General features: G+C 39.4%; 1 protein-coding gene across 1 annotated transcript in view; it reads left to right on the top strand.

Annotated features, from left to right (window-relative positions):
• Positions 1 to 21,080, top strand: part of CFAP58 (cilia and flagella associated protein 58) — a 57,786-nt gene extending 36,706 nt beyond the window's left edge. Inside the window, exons 16-18 of the mRNA XM_077182902.1 lie at positions 14,075 to 14,194; positions 15,682 to 15,815; positions 19,992 to 21,080. Of these exons, the coding sequence (XP_077039017.1) occupies positions 14,075 to 14,194; positions 15,682 to 15,815; positions 19,992 to 20,112 (375 nt within the window). The 3' untranslated portion in view covers positions 20,113 to 21,080. The remainder of the gene's footprint in view (positions 1 to 14,074; positions 14,195 to 15,681; positions 15,816 to 19,991) is intronic.
• Positions 21,081 to 21,340: the final 260 nt, after the last annotated feature.

Genomic DNA, 21,340 nt, shown 5'->3' with positions numbered 1-21,340 from the left:
ATGCAAAAATTCATCTTAATCTCTCTTAACCAGTCATCAGGGCACATTTTTTGAATCAGACAGATACTGAGAGATAGAGAATCTGCAGCATGCTGAATTTTGGGTTTTACTAGAACAGCTTTTCAGAGTTGAACATTTTAATAAAGGTGTAAAAAGATTTCCTCTTTTAGAGAAATGACCGAAGTCTTTTCTTGTTTCTGATTTTTCTGTGCCCTGTCACCACGGCATCTTGGGTTATAAGGTATCAGTTCTTATATACCAAATAAATATGGTCATCCTGGGATGCTACTTTGAAGAGTAGCTGCAAAGCAAGTGGTCATACTTTCTCTTTTAATTCAGGCATTCTCACAGTTGTGGGCTGCTGTGCTGATGAAAAATGCTGTTTTAAAAATCAGATCCAAACCCAAGGTCTTGAATACTTATGGTCAATAAAAATCCAATGGCATTTTTTCCAAACATAGGAAATGTTATTTCAGGGATAGCCAGTTTTCCTTGTCTGAGTTGTTACCTTCCTTCTGAATTTGTGCAATCAAGAGCAGTTTTTGGTTCTTTTCTAAAGTGTTGAGTAATATTGCAGGGCTTTGTGGAGCAATGCCTTGTGTGTTGTCCAGGAGATCTCACGGGTTGGTGAAGGTCTTTGTGAACACATGTGGGATGAATGATGTGTTGTAAGGCCACAAGGAATAATTTTTAATAAACAGGAGTACTCTGCACTGCAAAATACAGTTGGTCACTTTGCATGTGGGGCAAATCCCTCATGTGACTGAAGCTCTGCTGTGTACTGAGCAGTGATGTGGTAAACTCACAGTGGTACGTATTACCTTGTTAGGATTATGATTAGTGTGGTTTTAGAAACTTATCCCATTAAAAGTGAATTATGCACTGCTTTATTTGTTTCAAATTTAGTTCTTTCTCTTCAGAGCGAACTCCTCTAATTTGATTTTATGTCTGACTGAGCAGAATTTTATTCAGCTGCGTCTCTTGGAATGGATAACAGCATAAAGATTCACATTATATGTCGGTTACCTCTTTTGTCAGTCATCTCAGAAGATTGTTCATAAATGTAAAATGTAAATGTAAAAGAATGTGCAATCTAGATTATTTGTTCAGGGAGGCAAAGGCAAATGTCTTAGTTATGTCCTAATACGTGCATGTAGTAGTGAAAGCATTGTTTTTCTGAACATATGTGTTGTTTGAAGTTGTCAGCAAGGAAAGCCCAGGATTGGGCAGTCAGGATGTGATACTGTGCTGGCTGTTCTTGAGCTCACAGTTCAAAGAGTGCAAGGGCAAAAGGCATGATTAGCTCATATATCTGACTCAGAGATTACAGCCAGATAGCACCCACATGTCCTTGCATGAGCCAAGTTTTGAGCTAAGTTTCAGTCCCTCCAGAGAACTGACTGTCCCAGTGACAGAGAGTAGGAGGAATTGAAGGGATGCTGCTGTCTCCAGCCCTGTTCCATTTCAGGTATTGTGAGATACAGGGAGGGGAGAGCGAGAGACTTTCTCTGTGACCTTGGCAGGCTACTTAGCTTTTGCATGCCTCACATCAAGTAAAAAGGGTATAAAATAATTTCCATTCTTTTTCTGGTGTGTGAATGAATATATTAGAGACATGACTCAATTCAGTAGCGAAACACTCAAAATAGGCAGATGTTTTATTTTATTTGTGCTAAGTTGGTAGTAGAGCTGTTCTATCCAGTTTGAGGTGCTCGTTGCTATAGTGTCTGAACATATACATAACCATCTTTATTTCTCAGAGCTGGTACTATAGTTTCATAAAGAAATCTGCTTTAGAACAGTGTGTTACCGTGTGGGTTTATGCAGGTTGGCAGCTATTGAAAACAAAGTTTTCTCTCAAGAAATGAAGGAGCTTGGGGATTTGCTTCCCTGTATTTGTTATGCATTTCCCCCCATTCATTATATAATTTTTTAATGTGTTTTTTTTTTTAAATCTCATGAGGTTTTCTTCAGCCCACTTTATGGGAGCCTAGTCCTTCTGAAAATCACCTCTTTCCCTAGCTTGGGAGTTTCATGAGGTATGCTGCTGCTAAGTTTTTCACTCCTCTCAGTGCTCAAGTAGCTTCCACATAAGAGAAATGTGTGCTCAAATGCTGAGTAACAGATTTCCTCATCAGACAACCTGCTAGGAAAAGTGAGAGAATACTCTCCTATCCCCTACCTTTATTTTGGTATTATTAAGGCCCAGATAAGTTTTATCTTAGATGTTAACTTTGCATCTTCAAAATGGCTGAGATTTGTTTTGCCCTCTCAAATTTGGCATTTATTTTTTTTTTTAGTGCCGAGTGTAGATTCTACTTGGATTTGAGAGTATAAACTCTTTGCATGTTACAGGTAGGGTACAGAGTTGGAGCTGAGGATTTTTTGGCAGAATTGTCTATTTTCTTAAAAAATAAATGCAATTCACTTCAGGGAACTAATGACTGTAGAATCCCTAAAAGTCTCTTTTGACTTGCCCATTATTGTTCCTCTGTCATCTTGTCTTTAGAGAGATTTCAGCAGAGGTAGCTTGGGATAGTGCTTTGTGTGCACTGAAACTTACAGGTGAACTGCAAAATCCACTGCCAAAATGCAATCCTTTCTTTACTGCTCCTTTTTCATTTATATATGAAGTCAGCCTTTTGAAGGGATTTTCCATCCAAAATGAAAAGGGAAATTTTCTTTTTAGCTTTTTATAGTGTAGTAAGACTTGGTGCTTTTCTATCTGTTTCCTGGAGGATTTGAGTTCCTCTGGAAGCACTGGATTAATACCCTATCTTGCAGCTCAAGCTAGCAGTTCTCTCAGCTCTCAATTAAAAGGGTAAGTATATTGAGCTCTAGGCCTTTTTTATGCTTAAAAGCCCCATTTCTACCAGCAAAAAAGTCACTTTTCTGATTTAGCTTATATAGCTTTTGAATGGCAGAAGAATTTCCTGCCAGTAAAATTGCATCTAATTGCATAGGCAGTAGCTGGCATAAACAGTTCAGCACAAAGGAATTGCACCACTAACTGAAGTGAAATTGGCCAGACTTGTCAAAAACCACAAAAAAGCATTCTTCAGGTATGTAAACAAGCAGAAACAGACAGAAATATTGGCCCACTGTTAGGAGAATTGAAATAGCAACAATGCTTTAAAAGAGTGAAGTTCAGCAAGGACAAGTGTAAGGTCTTACAGCTGGGAAATTCAATGCAGGAGTGCAGGACAGGCTGGGATCTACCTGGCTGGGGAGCAGCTCTCTGGAAAGAGACCCAGGCATCCTGGTGGGGACAGCAAACTCAGTATGGGTGAACATTCTGGTGCTGCAGCAAAGAAGGGCCACAGGCTGCTGGGTTATGTCAACAAGGGCATCACTAGCAGAGGTTATTCCACTCTATTCAGCACTTGTCAGGCCACACATAGAATACTGTGCTCAGTTTTGGTCCCTGGTATATAGAAAAAGATGGACAGGCTGGAGTGGGTCCAAAAGAGGGCTACAAAGATAATGAAAGGATTGGGAAGCTTTCCATAGGAGGAAAGACTGAAACTACTGGATTTGTTTGGCTTTGAGAAAACAAGGCTGAGGGGAAACCTTATAACCATGTTCCAGTATTTAAAGGGTGGTTAAATAGAAGGTGGAGATTTTCTTTTTACAAGGAATCACATGGCAAAGATGGGGTAATAGGTGCAGGTTACTCCTGTGGAATTCTGATCGGACACAAGAGGGAAGTTGTTAACAATGAGAACATTTGGAAGGCATGGCAGTAATTCCCCTGAGATCATTGGCCAGGGTATTGGGCCATTTTACAAGGTGGTGCTTTTGCTGAGAAAGGCTGGACCAGATGATCCTTGAGGTCTCCTTACAACCTTCTATTCTAAGATTCAGAGATTTAAAAGGTGTCAATTTAAGATCTAATCCCAAAGCCCTTGTATGAGTGGTCCCATTAAAGGGACAGCAAATTTACTGTTTGCTCTCATAGATGGTCACCAATATAAGCAAATGGGAATGAAAGAAAGATTGGACCATATGAATCCTGAGGTTTACTTTCAACATGGTGTTCTATGATTCTGACTGAGAAACCTAAGCTGCCAAAACTTTTATCCATTGACCAAATGGTTCTGGGAGGGTGGGGGAGGGGGAGAAAGACAGAAAAATGCTTTCCTGGCCTTATAAAAAACTTAAGGGTTGCTATGTACCTTAAGGAAACCAGAGAGAGAAAACAGTACTGGGAGGAGTGTGAGGTTTGAGGTTAGTTCTAAGTTGGTGGCTGGAATTTCAAGGGATTTGCATTGAAATATAGAAATGGGAAATACAGTGAGGACTCAGGCCTAACATTTACTTTTTGGCTTTCAGCTGGATATGAATCATAAAGAAAAAGTTTACTTCCCCAGTGTCATGCAGAATTAGGCGGATGTGTCAAAGGCACACAGTAAGAATAGCCTTGATTTAGACTCCAAAGACAAGCTCTGTTCTTTTTTCAAATGAAAAAATGTGTGCCCATGAACTCTGGCTGCAACCCAGTTCTAACTTGTGATGGATAAAAAATATCTCATTACCAGCTCAATATTATGATGCATAACAGTCTACTGAATGAGTGCCATCAAAATAATTTCAGTCCAATACCTTGAAACTTATTTGAACTGGAATCTCCAATGCAGTATGAAGTGACATATGGAGGTATCTAATGCATCAAGTCACCCTTTAGGACTATTAGATTTTTTCCTTCTTGTGCTATTCTTTTGTTTTCCTTTTGTTGTGTTTGAAAGGTTCATTGCTAAACTAGGACTTTAAGTGAGGATTTTAGTTTTGACTCCAAGTGGAGATGTTTTGTATTTAATATTGGTTTTAAATGGAAGGATTAATGTCTTTCAGTGGTTCTATATCTGGCATGATGATTTTTCCATGCAATTAGAATAGCTCTAGTGTCTTTTGTTCTAACACTGATAATTTCTTCCCAATTAATTTAATTATTTAATTTTTAAAAAATTGGTTGTGTAGCCAGCAGGGTTCTGTGGGTAGGGCAGAACCACTCACACTAAGCCAATTATAGGATAATTTTGTTAAATCTTGGTGCAATTTACCAGGGCTCGTATGCAATCCTGTGATGATGTAGTAAGGAATCATATCTCAAAAACATGAGAGTTATGAGTCACCTATGTGAAGGTCTCTTGAGGGTCTACATATCTACCTGAAAGTTTTGTGTGAGCTTTAATAATTCAATAAAAATCTGAGGAATGTTCAGTTCTTGCCCTAGCTCTCTTCAGAAAGGAGTTGATTTTGTATTTCTACATATTTCCAATACACTTCTTGGTGCATTAGTTTATTTTAGACCTTCTAATCTCAGTCCATCTAGAATTAGAAGATGTTCTACGCTATAGAAATTTACAGCATGATAAACTGCTCTTAAAAACACACTGACATTTAGATTCTTTCCCTCCTCCCACATATGTTGCAATTCAAGTGGAAAAGAATAAAGTCTTCCCAGAAAAATAGCCTTTTTTTTGGTATGTTTGTTTAAACAGGGTTTTGAAAAAAATGGGTAGGAAGTATGCTGATCACTTTAATGTCATCAGGTGGAGATAATTGGCTGCTCTTTAGGGTGAGAAAATAATTTTCCAATAAAAATAGTGCAAATATTTCTGGCATTGAGAAATGGGAAGCAAAGCAGATTACCTAATGAACAAACAAAATACTTCTGGTGAACAGTTTTCTTAGTGGAAGAGATAATTTTTACTGACTCTTTGTGAAACTACCCCACCCTCATAAACCAAATATATTTCCCACGATAAATGGTTCTGGACAGAAGCAAGGTGTAAGTTTATTTGAGAAAATAACTTCTGGAGATCTGCACCATTTTTAGCTCATCTAATGATGTTTTGGTCAGAAATATTAAGAGGTTATTTACAAAGCTGAGGAAGTTGCAGGCAGAGTAAAAATCCCTTAGGGTTTATAGGTGGCATGTATACATGAATGTTGAATCTGTCTTACAAGTTTTTTAAAATAATTGATCTATTTACTTGAGTTTGAGCTTGAAAGAAAACTCTAGTGGGTCATCAGACGTCACCCCTCCTCATCATGCAAGATTGTTTTAATTACATAAATACTATCCTTCGTGGATGAAGGATAGTATTTATATAATTAGCATAGTTTGTGTCCTGCATTCCAATACATCTACTCCCAAGTCCACCAAGTTTAGCATGTCTGAAGAGGTTGTTGCCTACAAGTACACTGTGGCTTATTGTGAGTTTTATTCCACATTTGTAACCTCCTGCTGTAGTACAGGCCTGCTCTTTCTGAAAAGCAAGGAGCAGGAGTATTGACACAGCCACCAGCATGGTGGTCCTGGGGGACTGGGAGACTGAGTTTCATTCCTGTGTCTTCAAGGAGTTTTAGTGAACTTTGGCAATTCATGTAATAACTCTTTGTGTCCAGAACTCTTGTAGAATCAGTAGAGGATCACTGCCCTGGCTGGAAGCAGTTCTTCAGCATGTGTACAATAAAGATTTAGTACCATTCAGATACAAGGATGCCATGTAAGAACCTAAGACACAGCACTGTCATCTGTAATCTGCATCAGCAAAACAGAAACAGTGATTTCCAAAGTGTTTTATTCAAATACATTATATTTGGTCTGAACTCAGAATCCTGAGCATGGATACCTTGTATCATTGGACTAAAAATATTTTGTAAAATATTTTGTAAAATATTTTGTAAAAGTTCTTAGTCAGAATTGCCCTTAACTTCAACATTAGTTTGCTAGCAAAAATCTTGGATAAAAAGTTCAGGAATTGTTCCAGCAAATAACAACTGAAAACAACCTTGTTTACTCCTCATTCCTGTGTTCAGCATGTATCTGAGAAGGAAATAAATCTGCTGTGCACCCCAGGGTAAAGTATATTAATCAACCAGTTATCTTGTTAAGGGAAAATAAATGACTTGCTGTGCTGACTGAATACATTGCAGCGCACAGACTTTGCAGTGCTGTGGCAATCCGATACTGACTGTCAGCCATCCAGAATCTGCTAGAGAAGCTGAATTATTGCAGGAGTGCAGCAGCAGTGTAGCAAAACATTCACAAGCCTATATTCTGTAGGGTGGCCCAGAGCTAAAGGTACATCTTTAGTATTCACCCTTTGGCAGGTGTTCTTGTGTTAAGATAAGGGGTGTTCTGCTCTTCCCTCAGCAGCAAGATATGGACCATCTACAGCATCCCAGTCAGTGATGGATTATTTTCTTGTATGACAGTTGTAGCGGAAGCAAAACCCCACAAAAAAAAGTAATTCCACAGGGACAGACTAATTTTGTTCTATTCCAGTTCTCTTATTTTCATTCTTACTGTGAATGTTGCTGTTGTTGAGGGAACACAGGCAGAAAGATGCTGCAGCTAAGGCTGTTTTGCAGCTGTTAGAGGAAGGCAGGCAGAGTCACTGTGGCTGGTTGGGTTTTTTTAGAAGGGTGGCTTAAAATGGGACATAGGAGGACACAATCAGGTGTACAAAGAGCCCCATTTCTCCACTCTTCTCTTGAGACATCCAGCAATGTGCTGCTGAGTGCACAGGAGCCATGAACCTCAGTAGAGAGAGTCTCTGCCAAGTGGGGTGCATCAGTCAGCCAAGTGCTGCACCTCTTGGAGGCTCAGAGCTCAAGGCTTCCCATGCCTGTCTGAGTAGATACAGCTTAGAGGGGATACAAGCAGGGGATAGGAAACTTGAGCACAGCAGTTGTCTTTACATGGACATTAGGATTCACTGTCTTTCCTCTTCCTTTAGTCCTGGTTCTTTTTCTTTGAATTTTAAGAAGCAGGCAAGGGGAGCTGAAACAGAACTCCTTGAAGAATAGCAGAGGCTCAGCTCTAATTACAGTGAGCCTGAAGGAAGCCATGCATTAAAACATTCATGATTTCAGAATTGCTGTGTGTATTTCTTAGATGTACTGTTATTTCTTAATAGGTTCCAAGCTGTAACAGGAGACTAGTCTTTCTTCCCTGAGGTACTTGATGTATGCAGGGGAACTCTGCTGTCCTGTCAAAAAGATGTATGTAGGCTTTACTGCCTTGTTAGACAGGTATTGTAGATTTAAGTGGTGGCTTGACTTTGAGACAGCTGTTTAGAGGTAGCAGTTCCAGAACACCAAAGGACTTGAAGCAAAGTGCTCTCACCTTTCAGGGAAATCTAAAGATCTAAGTCAAGCAGGTGACTAAAGAGACATAGGTGCCTAACTTAAAAATAGATATTTCTAGAAGGAGCTCTGCAATCTCTTTGACCCTTCAAGGTCATCTGCCAGATCAATCTGAAGTGAGAACAGAAGCTGGTTCTACTGGGAATCCTCATTCCCAAGCTGTCACCTGCAGGAACAGCCAATCATTATCAACAGAGCTGTGATAATTCTTTGAGTCATCTAAAATTTAAAAAATCTAAATGGCTATTGAATAGCTGAAATACATGCTGTTACACTGACAATAAAATACAGAAGTTTTTAAATCAAATAGTCTAGATCTAAAAAAGAGACTTAATTTGGTTTTTTTTCTTAGAGCCCTGCATAAAGTAATTATTATAGAGTAAAAGGTGCCCCATCATTCGCTTTGTAGACTTATTCACTTAGAATATTTAGAAACCTTGTTGATAAGATTTGTATGAACCTCTGATCTCCTCCAGGTCACTTCAAGACAACCTGCTACTAGAATGCAAAACAAAGGTTTGCTTAGAGCTCTCTTCAACCCAGCTGTCAAGCTGCAGGCATTGTGAAAATAGTTGGAATATTTACATCAATCCATGTTATGTCAGGGGTAATTCTCACCTTCAAGGAACAGCTCACTTTCATGTGTGTGTATTTCTGCTCACAGATATAGGAGATAATTAATTGATAATCTTCTGCAATGCAAAGTAGAAACACTGATTAAATGAGCTGATTAATGTCATCTTATTAATGATTTTATAAACTCTTGTGTAATGTCAATAGTTAAAAGGGTACTGTAGCTGTTATTTCAGCAAGACACATCCATGCCATTTTCTTTGGATAGATTCTTAACCTCATGTCTCAGAGTTCAGAAGTTGAAAGGAGTATATGTATTTATTTGTTCATTGGAAAAAATACTGTTTTCCTACACCCTTATTAGGGAAGATCTAATAGTAACAGTTCCTAGCAATAATAATAATAATAATAATAAAAATAAGTTGCAGCTGCACTCCAGGTGGAAATGTTCATACTTTGTTGTTCCTGGAAGATGATGATACTGCAGTATTCAGCTCTTGCTGTTGCAAAAAGCAGCCAAGGGTGGAGACCTTACAAGGTGTTTTCTTGTTTCGAGGTCTCTTTCCTCTCTCATTAAGCTGTTTTGAAAATGCCAGTCAATTTGGTGCAGTTTGCTTTGTGTCAAAGGAAACAGAATTGCTCTTGAGAAGCTGGAGAAGTAAGTTACAAGACAAGTTTGGGTAGTGCAGATTTCACCAAAGGTGAGACTATCCCAGCCTTTCCTTCAAGCTGATGGTTTTCACAAGAAAACCTGAAACATCTAACACAAACACAGTGTTAGTGTTGCCTCACTGTGAAAGGGCCTCAGCGTCCTCTTTCAAACTTAATTAATGTATCCAACAAAAAACCTCACAGTGGTGAGATTAAGAAGTGTCTAGGTGATAATGAAAACAGGAGCTGTTCTAGGGAAGTGCATCCTTGCAAGGCTGTTTGCTGATGGGTGTGGAATAGACAGGAAAGAGCACGAGCTTTTGGAAAGTGTTTACAGAGAAAGTTTATACTGCACATTTCTCATAGTGCTGGAGGCAACTTTCTTCTGTTATTATAAAATTTCTGAAGGTCGCCATATGCTAATTTTTTTCTTTACCTCAAAAAACTTTTAAAGATACATGTACTGAGCCAACAGCTACTGCTAGGTGTACACAACAACAGATAAACGTTGGGCTTATACAGCAAAAATGACTATGACTAGATATATATGTCTGTGTATGTATTTAATCCAGATTTCTGTGTCCTGTTTAACACTTATGAAGAGGAATCACTGCCCCTAAGGATGCTCTGCTGCTGCATGGCATCATAAACAAAATGCCTCTGGAGTTCAGCACAGCACTGACATTTTGGTTATAGTGCCAATAAAAAGAAACCCCCCGTGGGTATGTTGACTGACTTGTTATCCCCACCAAAGCCATGAGGAACTATAGAGTGCTTGCATGGTTATTATATTGTTTTCTCCACCTTACTAATTAAAATAAGAATTTTTTATTTAGGGTGAATGTTTTAGGGACTGCTGCCATAGACTGCATCGCACGCTTTTGCACTACATCTTTATCTTGTTGAGTTTTTTCTTTAGCTCAGTTGTTGGAGTAAGGAACTGGCATAAGTTAAATTTACTCTGATGCAAAGTCTTTTGGACTTTTTTGTGTGTTTTTTTTTTTTTTTTTACTTTTTTTGGGTTTGTTTTTTCTATTTTTTTTAGTAATTTATGTGATAGAAAGCTTTTGGTGCATAATAGGATTTTTGTGGGTGTGGTGGAGAAGGCTCTTGGGGTACTGCTTTGCCAGGTAAATTTGTTGAGTTATCTATTTGGAAAGAACTGATAAAATGAAGAAGCTGGGACTGCAGGGCCTATTTCTGCTGTGAAATCATCATTAAATGTATGATCATCCATCATCTCTGGTACAGAAGAAAACCCTGGGCTAACAAACAAGATGTGCCATTTCCTGGTGTCGTGGTGGGGGACAGGATAACACCAAATGGGGACACATTGTTAGAGCTCTATTCCAGCCTGGGACTGGTGAATACTTCCCATTCCCTGTCAATGGCTGTGAATGCCTTGCTGCCACTTTGGGAATGTGTCTGATGGTTCTGATGGTCCTTCTCGCATGGAAAAGCAAATGGTGCTGTGCTGGTCAGCAGCAACAGCTTCTTTTGAAGTAGGGTTTTGCTGGCAAAAGTGATTCTTCTTGCTGAAGATGGAGGCAACTCAGCACCACCTAATTCTGGACAATCAACTGAAGTTTGCCAAATTCTAGCCAGTCTTCCGCAGAAGAAAAGAATTTTGTCTCAATTTGCTGTAGAGCAAGCAGGTCAGGAGAACTACAGAATTTGGCTGAAACAGCTCCTAGTTAAATTTAGGGGAAAGCACCACTTACTTCCCCACCCTCCCTCTCCAAATTAATGGGTGAGAGATTTAGGGATGAAGAAAATTACTGTAATGGCTGGGCCTACAGACAGATCTGTGAGCTCCTCAGAGATTCCCCTGGGAAACAAAACTAAGACAGAAAGGGCTATTCTAAAAATAATAGGCAATTTTATTTGCAGAATTTTTACAGCAGGTGTTCACAGAGGTCCTGAAATTCTCTTTGAAATGCCTGAAATTTAACTGTAATCCTCAGCCTGAGTGTCCCAGCATGTCCTACATACACAAAATGAATGTGCCACCATCTCTCTACCATCATCTTGGCTTAGTTTGGCTTTTTACTGGCATAGACCAGTAAAGCTTGTTGATGTTATGGGCTCTGTCCTACAGTCAAGCATCTGCTGAATTCCATGGGACTTTTGTGGTGGAAGGATCCCATAAAAAGCTTTGTTACTGGCCTACACCTGATCTGAACACAGGTGCATTGCTCTTACCAGTGGAGGCTTAAAGCATGGCTTTGCAGAGATTTGATCTTCCCTCGCCCCAAGAAGAGTTGTGCCTCGCAGTGTGTTTGTGACTCTAAGTTCCTTGATCTCAAAACCTCAGAACTGTGCTAAGATGTGTGTAGTGATGGCAGCCTGGTGTAAGGATGGAGGGAAATGTGAGGGGAGACAGTTTGGGATGAGCCAAAGAAACCCAGTCATAATGGATTTACTTAATCTATTACAGAAAACAATTTTTTTCTTTATGAATTTGTGCTGATATTTTTTTCTTGGTCATTTCTGATTTCTTATGTTTAGAGATGGAAGTACCTGCAAATGGACTTTGTGACTCATAGATTTACTCTTGTGGTTGGTGTTTTTAAATTAATTGAAATTAATTAATTTATTTTTAATTTATTTTTTGGATCCTGGGGTAAAATTTCAGAAATTAAAGAAATGTCAACCTGTGAATACAAGCTTCTGCTGAGGAGGAAAGAAGTATCCAGGGTTTTCTTTTAATGTTTTGCTGACATATGGTGTTTCTAGCTCAGTGACAAATTAATTGACTAGATGTAAAAGAGATGGACAGTGCTCAGCAAGGAAGGACAAGATAGGCATTATAAGACATCTGGTTCTGCCTCTGTTGGATTATGGATACAATATACATTGGACACCTAACGAGTCTCTGCTGCATAAAATAGATTCTCCTTACAATAGAATTGCATACTTTGTCTCTAAATGAGGTTATTATACACACCATTGCACAGTTTGAAGAGCTTGGTTGGCCATTGTAGAGGGTAGGGAGAGAAAAAAATTGGAAAACAATTGCACTTAAGACCTTCAATCTATCAATTGCCTCATATTTATCAAAGTTGCCATTACGCTATTACAAAATACAAATATATGATACATTCAGGGTTGAAATGTTAATAATGACTGGCCAGGTTTTGACAAGGTGGATTTTTCTTTTGCAGTTGTTTTTACGTTGCAGTAAAATCTTACTTCCTCAGAAGTAAGAAAAACTGGTAGTGGAAATACCACTATGATGTGGAATACTTAACTTTTTACTCAGACTGAATTCTCGATTTAGTATTTGCTGCTATGCAAACCTCAGTCTGAGTCTCAGGAAGTTTTGATTTTTCCAGAGGTAAACTGTGAACAATTTCATTTATAGGGAACTCTTCCTCAGTAATCTGCAGAGTTTAAGGACAATGCTTGCAAAAGTAAGGCATGATTTGAAGTGATTCCATTTTGGTGTCCCAACTTGTGACCATTGTAGTTCAGAGTTTTCAGAAAATGATGAGGTCTAAAAGCTCTACACTCCTTATGTTCTTGAAGCTGGACACCTAAAATTTTGCATCTTCAAAATAGCAAACCACTTCTGAAAACCCTGGCTCAACTACTGAGAAAGACGAAATGTAGCAATTTTAGATGGTGTGATGGCAGCATTTCCCACATCAACAGACAAATTCTATGGTAAGAGTTGTAGAGAGACCTTATAAAAAAGGCAGTTAAAAAGGGTTTTGCCAAATCCAGTGTAAATAATCACCTATCCTGGCTTCTTCTTGGCATTTTTGTCTTCCTCAGTTTAATGTTTTGTCTGCTACTCTCCTTTTTATTTCCAGTTTCCATTGTACCAGAAAAGGATGTGATCTTACTAAATTATATTATTTAAGGATCTTAGTTTTCCAGGGTAGATAGTAAAACTATTGTAATGTGCAAAACTATGAAGGTGGCTTTTTTCAGAGCTTTATTCCTCAGACTAAAAACAACTACACTCTCAAAACACAGTTGAAAGCAGCATTTCAGTACAGAAAGCTGTAAGTGGGTCCATGGTATGGTTTCTTTTCAGGCATGGCAATATCCAACTCCCACAAGTATTACTGTTCCAACATAAAGGACGAGGAGACACATGACAAAAATTACTTGGTAATTGTGCTAGTCATAATTGTTGCTGTTTATAATTCCTTTCCCAGAGCCCCTGCAGTTAAACTGAAAGGTTATATATATATAAATATCTGTGTGTGTGTACATGTGCTTTGCAGGATTTTCTTTGGAAGAAGTAACTCTTTTGTACAGTCCTTTGCTGACATTTCTATAGCCAGCTCACATCCTGTTGGGTGAAGCTGTGATCCTTAATGTAAGGCAATGTGACTCATAAGAAGAAAGATTGCAATAAGCACAGTTTGTAGTGATTAATTTCCCAGCCCTGGATACTCTTCCAGTAAGTGCTGAGGTAGAGAGTGCTTGCTGGTGATGGTGTTTAAGAGCATTTCATTCATGGTTTGAATTAGCTGGATGTTTATCTTAATGAGCTCTCCCACTGCTACCACAACAACTTTAAATACCTTATGGCTAGTGAGGAAAGCCTGACACACAGGCAGATTTGTTTCTCCAAATACCTTCCTGACTGAGTTGCAATGTTCAGTGAGGTTGATTTCCTCTCGGGCTGTGCTGCTGCTGTAGTAGCTTAGTGAGACTCCTCCTCTTGTCCCTTCCTCAGGAAAAGGAGAAGCTGTACGTGGAGCTGAGGCACGTGCTGGCGCGGCAGCCTGGGCCCGAGGCCGCGGAGCAGCTGCAGCAGTACCGGAACATCCTCCGTGAGAAGGTGAAGCAGATCAAGGTAACAGGTGCCCACTGTCCCTGGGGAGGGGCTGCAGGGAGATCCTCAGTCAAATGTGTGCCTGCCCTAGTGCACTAGACCGGGAAAGCAGGGTTTTATCACTGCATCTCCTCAAGGGACGACACAGAGCAGCAAACGAACTTTTTTTGCACGTTGTTCTACTTAGTTTAATTAAAATAGAGGAGAAATCTTGTTACAATATGAGTTAGCAGCACAGTGCTGTAAATATGTATTTTGCAGGGGAATTCTGGGATACTGCCAGCTTTTCATTCAGCTTATTTTCCTTCCCTTTATCTTAAACTGTTAATATCTTTAAGAAGCAAATCAAAGCCATTTTGTTTTCTTTTTAACAAACCAGTGAGACTATACTGAGAATCCAGTCTTAAGTTACTGTTTTTTCTCTTGCCATGTGTACATGTATATTTAGATTTGCAGATTTTGTGGAGATGACAGGAGGAACCTGTTCTAACCCCTTGTCAGTTGGAGGGAGGAGTTCCTGCTTCCAAAAGAATCTTGTAGAACATTTAAAAAGCATAATATTAAAAAGTGATTCTTTGATAGAATTCAATGATATTCTATGAATAAACTGATCTTCTCCTATTCTTGCCTGCATGAGAGATCATCTCCCCAGGAGTTCATCTACTTCTGCAGCTCCTCTCTCTGTTGAAGTCATCATCTCCTGTTCACTGCATCATAATCACGTCTATACTAACCATGAGGAAAAAAATGCTGGAGCAGATGGGCCCTTAGGAAACAAAGAGGCTGTTATGCAAATCTTAGCTTTCCATGGAGAAGAAAAACAATGTAGAAAATGTAAAATAGAAGCCAGGGTTTAGCTAAACTGAACGTGATTTGAAGTTCTCCATACGGTCCTTATTTGTCCTTAATGCAGTCAATTGCTGCTTTGCATTTCAGACACAGCATGCTGTAGTATGATGGCATGCATGCATTTTGGGGTGCCAGGTCAAGCTATTACCCTTTTGAAAGAAAGAAGGTGCACTATGCGTGTTCCTCCTTTTTCAGAATTTTACTGATTCACATATAAGTGGCTTTGTATTCATATTTGCAGTGCCTGGTACTACTTTGCCTGTGTGGATTGAATTACTCCACTTAGCAGTGCATCCCTGTGAATAAGCCCCATTATTATAAAATAATTCCCTGATTTATTAAGACCTTAACTTTGGATTTTTGCCCAGCTTTATGTCCCAGAAATTAAGAGCTAATGTAGCTATTAATGGCATTCCCGTAAAGCTTGGAGCATATTTTACATGTTGTATTATGGTTAAATGGCATAACCTTTATTTTGTAAGATGTTTTTAGGTGAAAGGAGGTGAGATCAAATGAAACATCAAGTGGGAAAAAGAATTGTGGTAGAAAATGATCATGTCTTACATCATCAAGTATAAAAAGAGGAAGTGCTTGTAAAGGTACTTATGTGTAAGTGAAGCAACATCTCCTGTTTCTGCTGTTTGTGTTTTGTTTATTAGGTTTTGTCCTCAGAACTGACTATGTGTGAAACACAGAGCAAAGAATACAAACATGAAATTGAAAGACTTAACAATGAGCTTCTGGAAGTGAAAAAGAAATATCTGTCTCAGAAACGCAAGGAGCAACAGAAGAAGTATGGGAAAACACTTTTGTCTACACAACTTTCTGCCTAAGCTAGATATTTGTTTTAAACCCTTTGGATCAGAATGTGGCCAAATTTGACTGAGGTGATACAGTTTTGTTGCCTGATTTTCCTGAATGTTATCCTTCATGTTCCTTCAGTCTGGTCTGGATTTACCATAATCTATGGCCAGGACAAGAACATCCATCAGAGATGTTGCTGAACACGTTCTGCAGTCCAGTTAAATTATTCATACTAGTGAGATGGTGCCCAGAGAACACAGATTAGTGTCTTGTCTCTGACATCAAAGCATAGAATTATAGAATGGTTTGGGTTGGAAGGGACGTTTAAAAGCCATCTAGTCCAATCCCCCTGCAATGAGCAGGGACATCTCCATCCAGATGAGGTGCTCAGAGCCCCAGCCTGACCTTGAATATTTCTGGGATGGGGCATCTACCACCTCTCTGGGCAACTTGGGCCAGTCTTTCACCAGCCTCATAACAGAAAATTTCCTTCTTATATCTAGTCTAAATCTACCCTCCTTTAGTTAAAAACCCTTATCCCTTGTCCTGTTGCAGCAGGATTTCTGGGCTGTGAGTGCACATGGCTGGCTCATGTCCAGCCTCTTACCCACAGCACTCCCAAGTCCTTCTGGGCAGGGCTGCTCTCCATCTGCTCATGCCCCAGCCTGGATTGATGCAGGGCTTGCCCTGGCTCAGGTGCAGCACCCCACACTTGTTCTTGTGGAACCTCAAGAGATTCCCATGGGCTCACTCTTGAGCTTATCCAGGTCCCTCTGGATGGCATCCCATCCCTCAGGTGAGTCAACTGCCCCATTCAGCTCATCATCTGAAAACTTGCTGAGGGTGCTAAGGGTGGGCTTTAAGTTTAATGAGAGATTTCTTAGATTTCTGCAGTCAGATGATGTGATCTGTTAGCGAGTTTTTCAGTATGCACAGAAAGCCTTTTGTCTTTTCACTCATTTCCATCCTCACCTGGTGCCTTCCTCACACACTAAAGCCAGTGGTTCTGTACCATTGCTGAATATAATTCAAAGCTGCCTTTATTAATTCTTCCCTAATTTCAGACAACAAATGATTTGATGACTAAATTAGCAAAATAATCAGTGATAAACAGTGACTTTTGTCCATCTGCAAATTGCATAATGTTACCTTAATGTTTGGAATTAGCAGCAATTGTGCAGTGCTAATGGCCTTTTTGGAGCTTTAGGATCAATATGTGAGTCTACCATAATGCCTGATAATCCATTTCCAGTAGCTAAATGTCTCCTTCACAGTAGATTTGGCGTTTCCATTTCAGACTCTGGCATCATGTCTCTTTCTGTTCATAAAATGAGGAGAAGTTCACCCACATTTTGTTGTTATATCTCACCTAGAATTAATTCCTATCATAAAAACTCCACTTGTTAAGGACATAATTGCTTTAAAATAAAAAATACTGTGTGAGTTGATGGTAGCTGAGCAGGGCAATGTTATACAGCGAAAGAAATTTCATATTGAAAGTCATTTAGTGCTGGATACACTGTTTATAGGGTCAGGATAAATACCTGCTACTGGGGCAGCTTGTCAAGTTGTTCTTTTGGGCAATCATGCCTGTAGTCTGATGAGCATTGGTGCCTCTGTGACATCTGTGTTTTGGAAGTACATTCAGGTACTGTTAGTGGAGCTTCTGCAGGCTGGCATCATCTTGTGGTCCCCAGCAGAGCCTCAGAAGGCACCAGCACTGTGCTGCCAGCCCTCTCCAGTCTTGTGGCAGCTGAGGGGCGGTGCTGGGCTTTGCTCTCCTCTGCCCCTCATTGCTTTGGTAGCCCAGTCAAGCCTGTTGGACTGCATCCTGCTTTGAAGAGCCCAGAGGCATAACTGGGCATGCCGGTCCTGGGCAAGTGCAACTTCTGCTGTCTCTAGGCTGTGCTTTGTGTTGGCAAGGGAAAACAACATTGTGCAGCCCTCTTTCTCCAGCCTCCCAGGTGTCCCAGCAGGACACACTGCTGGCTTTCTGCAGCAGAGAGAACCTGTTGTGCAGTCAGGTTCTTCCCCAAGGAGTCCTCTTCCCCGCCATCCAGCCATCCCACACCCCTGCTGCCTCAGGCCGGGCTGTGCCTGCTGTGTGGATGCTGGCCAAAGAGCCAGGGCCATTTGATTCATACAATCTCAGATAGCTCTAAATCCCAGCTGACAGAAAACCACTGACTTGATTCTCTGTCTTGCTGGCTAATGTTAACATCATGTCTGAAATAAATGTAGCTGCTTTTGCTAATAAAAAGAGGATCCTGTCAGGACTATAGCATTAACAACATTATTGACTACCCTGGTATGAAAGAGAATTAATACTCTTGGATAACCTTACACAAAGTTATCATCTAAAGCTTTTATTGATTTGCACAAGATAGCTTTGAGTTGTGGTTTAACATCGTGGTACTGAATAAATGCAGCTTTGCATGTGGTGCTGAAGGAATATAGTAACAGTGGGAATTTAGCTTTGTTTTGTGTTAAAAATGAAAATTCAGTGTTTAAGATTTTGGTTGTGAAATTGAAATCCTCTTTTTCAGCTCTCTGATTCTGAATGTTGCTTTTCCCAGTTGTCTTAGCTGTTCTTGTTCTATCTCTTCCTGTTTTTAACTTCAGCTCCTTGAACCCTTTCTGCATCACTATTTTCCTGGTTGCTTCTAGAACCCAGATCCCATTTTGATCTTGATTAGGGTTTATGAGAAAATATGAAGCTTAAATCCACACCAGAGACCTAATCCACCAGTCCTATATATGTAAATAACTGCACTGAGGGATGTCAGTAGTAACTGGGAGCTTTTGCACGTGGCTGGTTGCACATTGCTTCTGCATAATATATTATAGTATTCAGTTGCATAGAATTTTCCATACTGATGAGCACATCTGTTTGTTGTCTCCATGGGAGCACGAGGAAAAAACGAGCATGGATTCTGGATCATTTTCTCTCCCCAGACTTGGAAGCCCAATAGTGAGATGGAATAAGCCATCTAAATACAGAATGTTAGTTTCTAGTCCTGTCAGCAGGCATATCCATTAGACCTACATTGATACAATTAAAACCAGTTATAAATGGTTTTTGTTGTTAAGTTTATGCCATCTTTTTGCTATTCTCCTACCTCTGTATGGGTCAAGTTTGGAAAAGGATGCATAACTAGACATCTGACACACTTTTTCTGAACTTCTTCATATCCTGACAGTTATTTAGGGGCAAATAGAAAAGTAATAATTACAGAAGTGTTTTCTTTTCCCTTAGTGGGGACTGAGAAAAGATACTCATGTATGTTTTAGAAGGCTAGATTTTATACAAGTGTGGTCGCACTCACATTTGTTTTTCAATCTCTGTGACTGTGAAATAATGTGCTGACCTTCTTTGCAAAGCCTTGAGACTTCTGCTGTTAAGATAAACTAGAAGTTCATAAAGCTCCACTTGGTTAATCTTAAGTATCTCAGGACCTCTCTCTGAAGCATCCAGGTATATTGCAGTAAGGTTGGAATTTTGCCTTTTGTCCTTGTAGTGCTCTGCTTACCTCCCCAACTTTGGGAGAATGGAACCAGCTAACCCTCATTCCCTCCTCTTGAGGACATCAAAGTCAAGACCTCCTGGATTCTCAGATGGAGCAGCTCCCTGGGGCTGTCAGTGCACCCACAGCACACTGCTAGCTTTCTGCAAATGTCACAGACAGGGCAATTATCACTGGAACTTTGTTAAAATGTGAAGACAGATAGCACTATATATTCATTAAAATTCAACAAAGGAAAAAACCCTCCCCATTGTGCCTTTGATGAATGTAGCTGTTTGTTTGAAAACAGGCATATTCCAGCTAGAAAAGGATGGTGATTAGAAATCTGAAGTCATGGAGCTCATGTACATACTTGCTCTAATGAGGTGCTCTGACCATTTTGGGGAATAGCACAAAGAAAGCTCATTTATTTCTAATTTTTAATAATTTCAAACTCCATCAGTGGTTTTGTAATTAGATCCAAACAGACACCTAGTCTTGGAGGTTTAGCCTAACAGGCTTTAATCAACACTTTTTAAATGATCTCTTGATACATGGTTGCATCAAAGAAACTCTGGAGGACACAGATTTCCTTAGTTTGTAAACATCTCTGCACTGCAGAATGAAATATGAATTTTCTGTTTCTTTGTTTCTATTTAAAGGGAGAAGGAGCATTCCAGCATTGATATGAGGACAAAATTACCACCCCTCAAGACTCATGTACCTCACTTCAACTTAGGGGGCTTTCCTTCAAGCAAACCCATTCCCAAAGTTGCAGTCTAGGAATGCACTCATCTAGTTGCATTCCTGCTCCCAATTTCTTGTTTGAGAAACTGTAATTTTAAAAGAGATTCAGAATCTGCTGAAATCACTGTATCACCTTCAGGAAAAAATGGTATATTGCATGTAATCAAAAACATTTTTACACTGAAATTACATTTTATATTGCATTTATATATTCTACATTTTATATTAGAATTAACATAGTTCTTTTTACAATCTGTGTACCAAATCTGCCCATTTGATGCCAGCAGACGCCTGCACGGATGTAAATGGACAGTGGAGATATTTCTTCTTCAATATTGTGTCTCTATTTAGCACTGTAATGCCACAAAATGCCTTAATATGTAGTTATTTCTCTTTTATCTACCTCAGTTGTAAGCACTCTCTCCATTTATCTTCTGACTCAAAGCACCTGAAAGAAATGAGAATACAGAAAAGAAGAAAAATTAATAGGCTGATGTTTCAAGCCCTGCTGAGCAAATGCAAAATTAACAAGTCTTTACTTAGATGTACATATGTAGCAGTTCTCTGTGTAGGTAGTGTATAATAGGGTTTATGCAGTGTTAGCTACAGTTGTTAGGAAGATCAAGGAAGTTTGTGGCCACAATGTACATTATTAAGAGCACGATTGTGTTTACTCTGGTAGATACAAAGTGACATAATTATGTCTGTTCAGTCTGGGGGGACTGTGCACACTCACTGGGACGTGCTGTTCTCCCACACAAATCCTTCCGAGCGATTAAAACTTGGACTCAAAACATGGCAAACTTTATGCTTTAATTTCTAGACACTTGGGCATTTTTGTAACTTTCAGAAATTGTTTTTGTAATACAGCAGGAGCCCTCCAACCTTTTCAGCCAAAAGAGATTTAATTACCATTCATTAACAAGTGAAATAACAAAGTCACGGCATGAGGTGCTGAAGTATAGAAAACTTTCAAGCTGTAAAATAAAATGTTTTGAAACCGATTTGAACGTGGAAGTTTTTTTCCCTGCCTGGGGGATAAAAATACTTGTCCAAAGAGATATGCTGATAAATATTTCACATCCAGAAAAAAAAAAGCCCAAAAAAACCCTTTGCAAAGATTTTGTTCTTTTCTTTGGTGGAATACATAATTAAATATTAAAGCTACTGTGGGAAACTTTAATGGTAGTGTTTAATTCAAAAGAATCAAGTTAAATACGACAGGGATCTACTTTGCTTTTACATTGGGGACCAGAACACTTAG

This window comes from Agelaius phoeniceus, chromosome 9 (genome assembly GCF_051311805.1).
Source record: "Agelaius phoeniceus isolate bAgePho1 chromosome 9, bAgePho1.hap1, whole genome shotgun sequence".
NCBI lineage: Eukaryota > Metazoa > Chordata > Aves > Passeriformes > Icteridae > Agelaius > Agelaius phoeniceus.
Note: the sequence above shows the minus strand (reverse complement) of the source record. Positions and strands in the feature narration are given on the sequence as shown.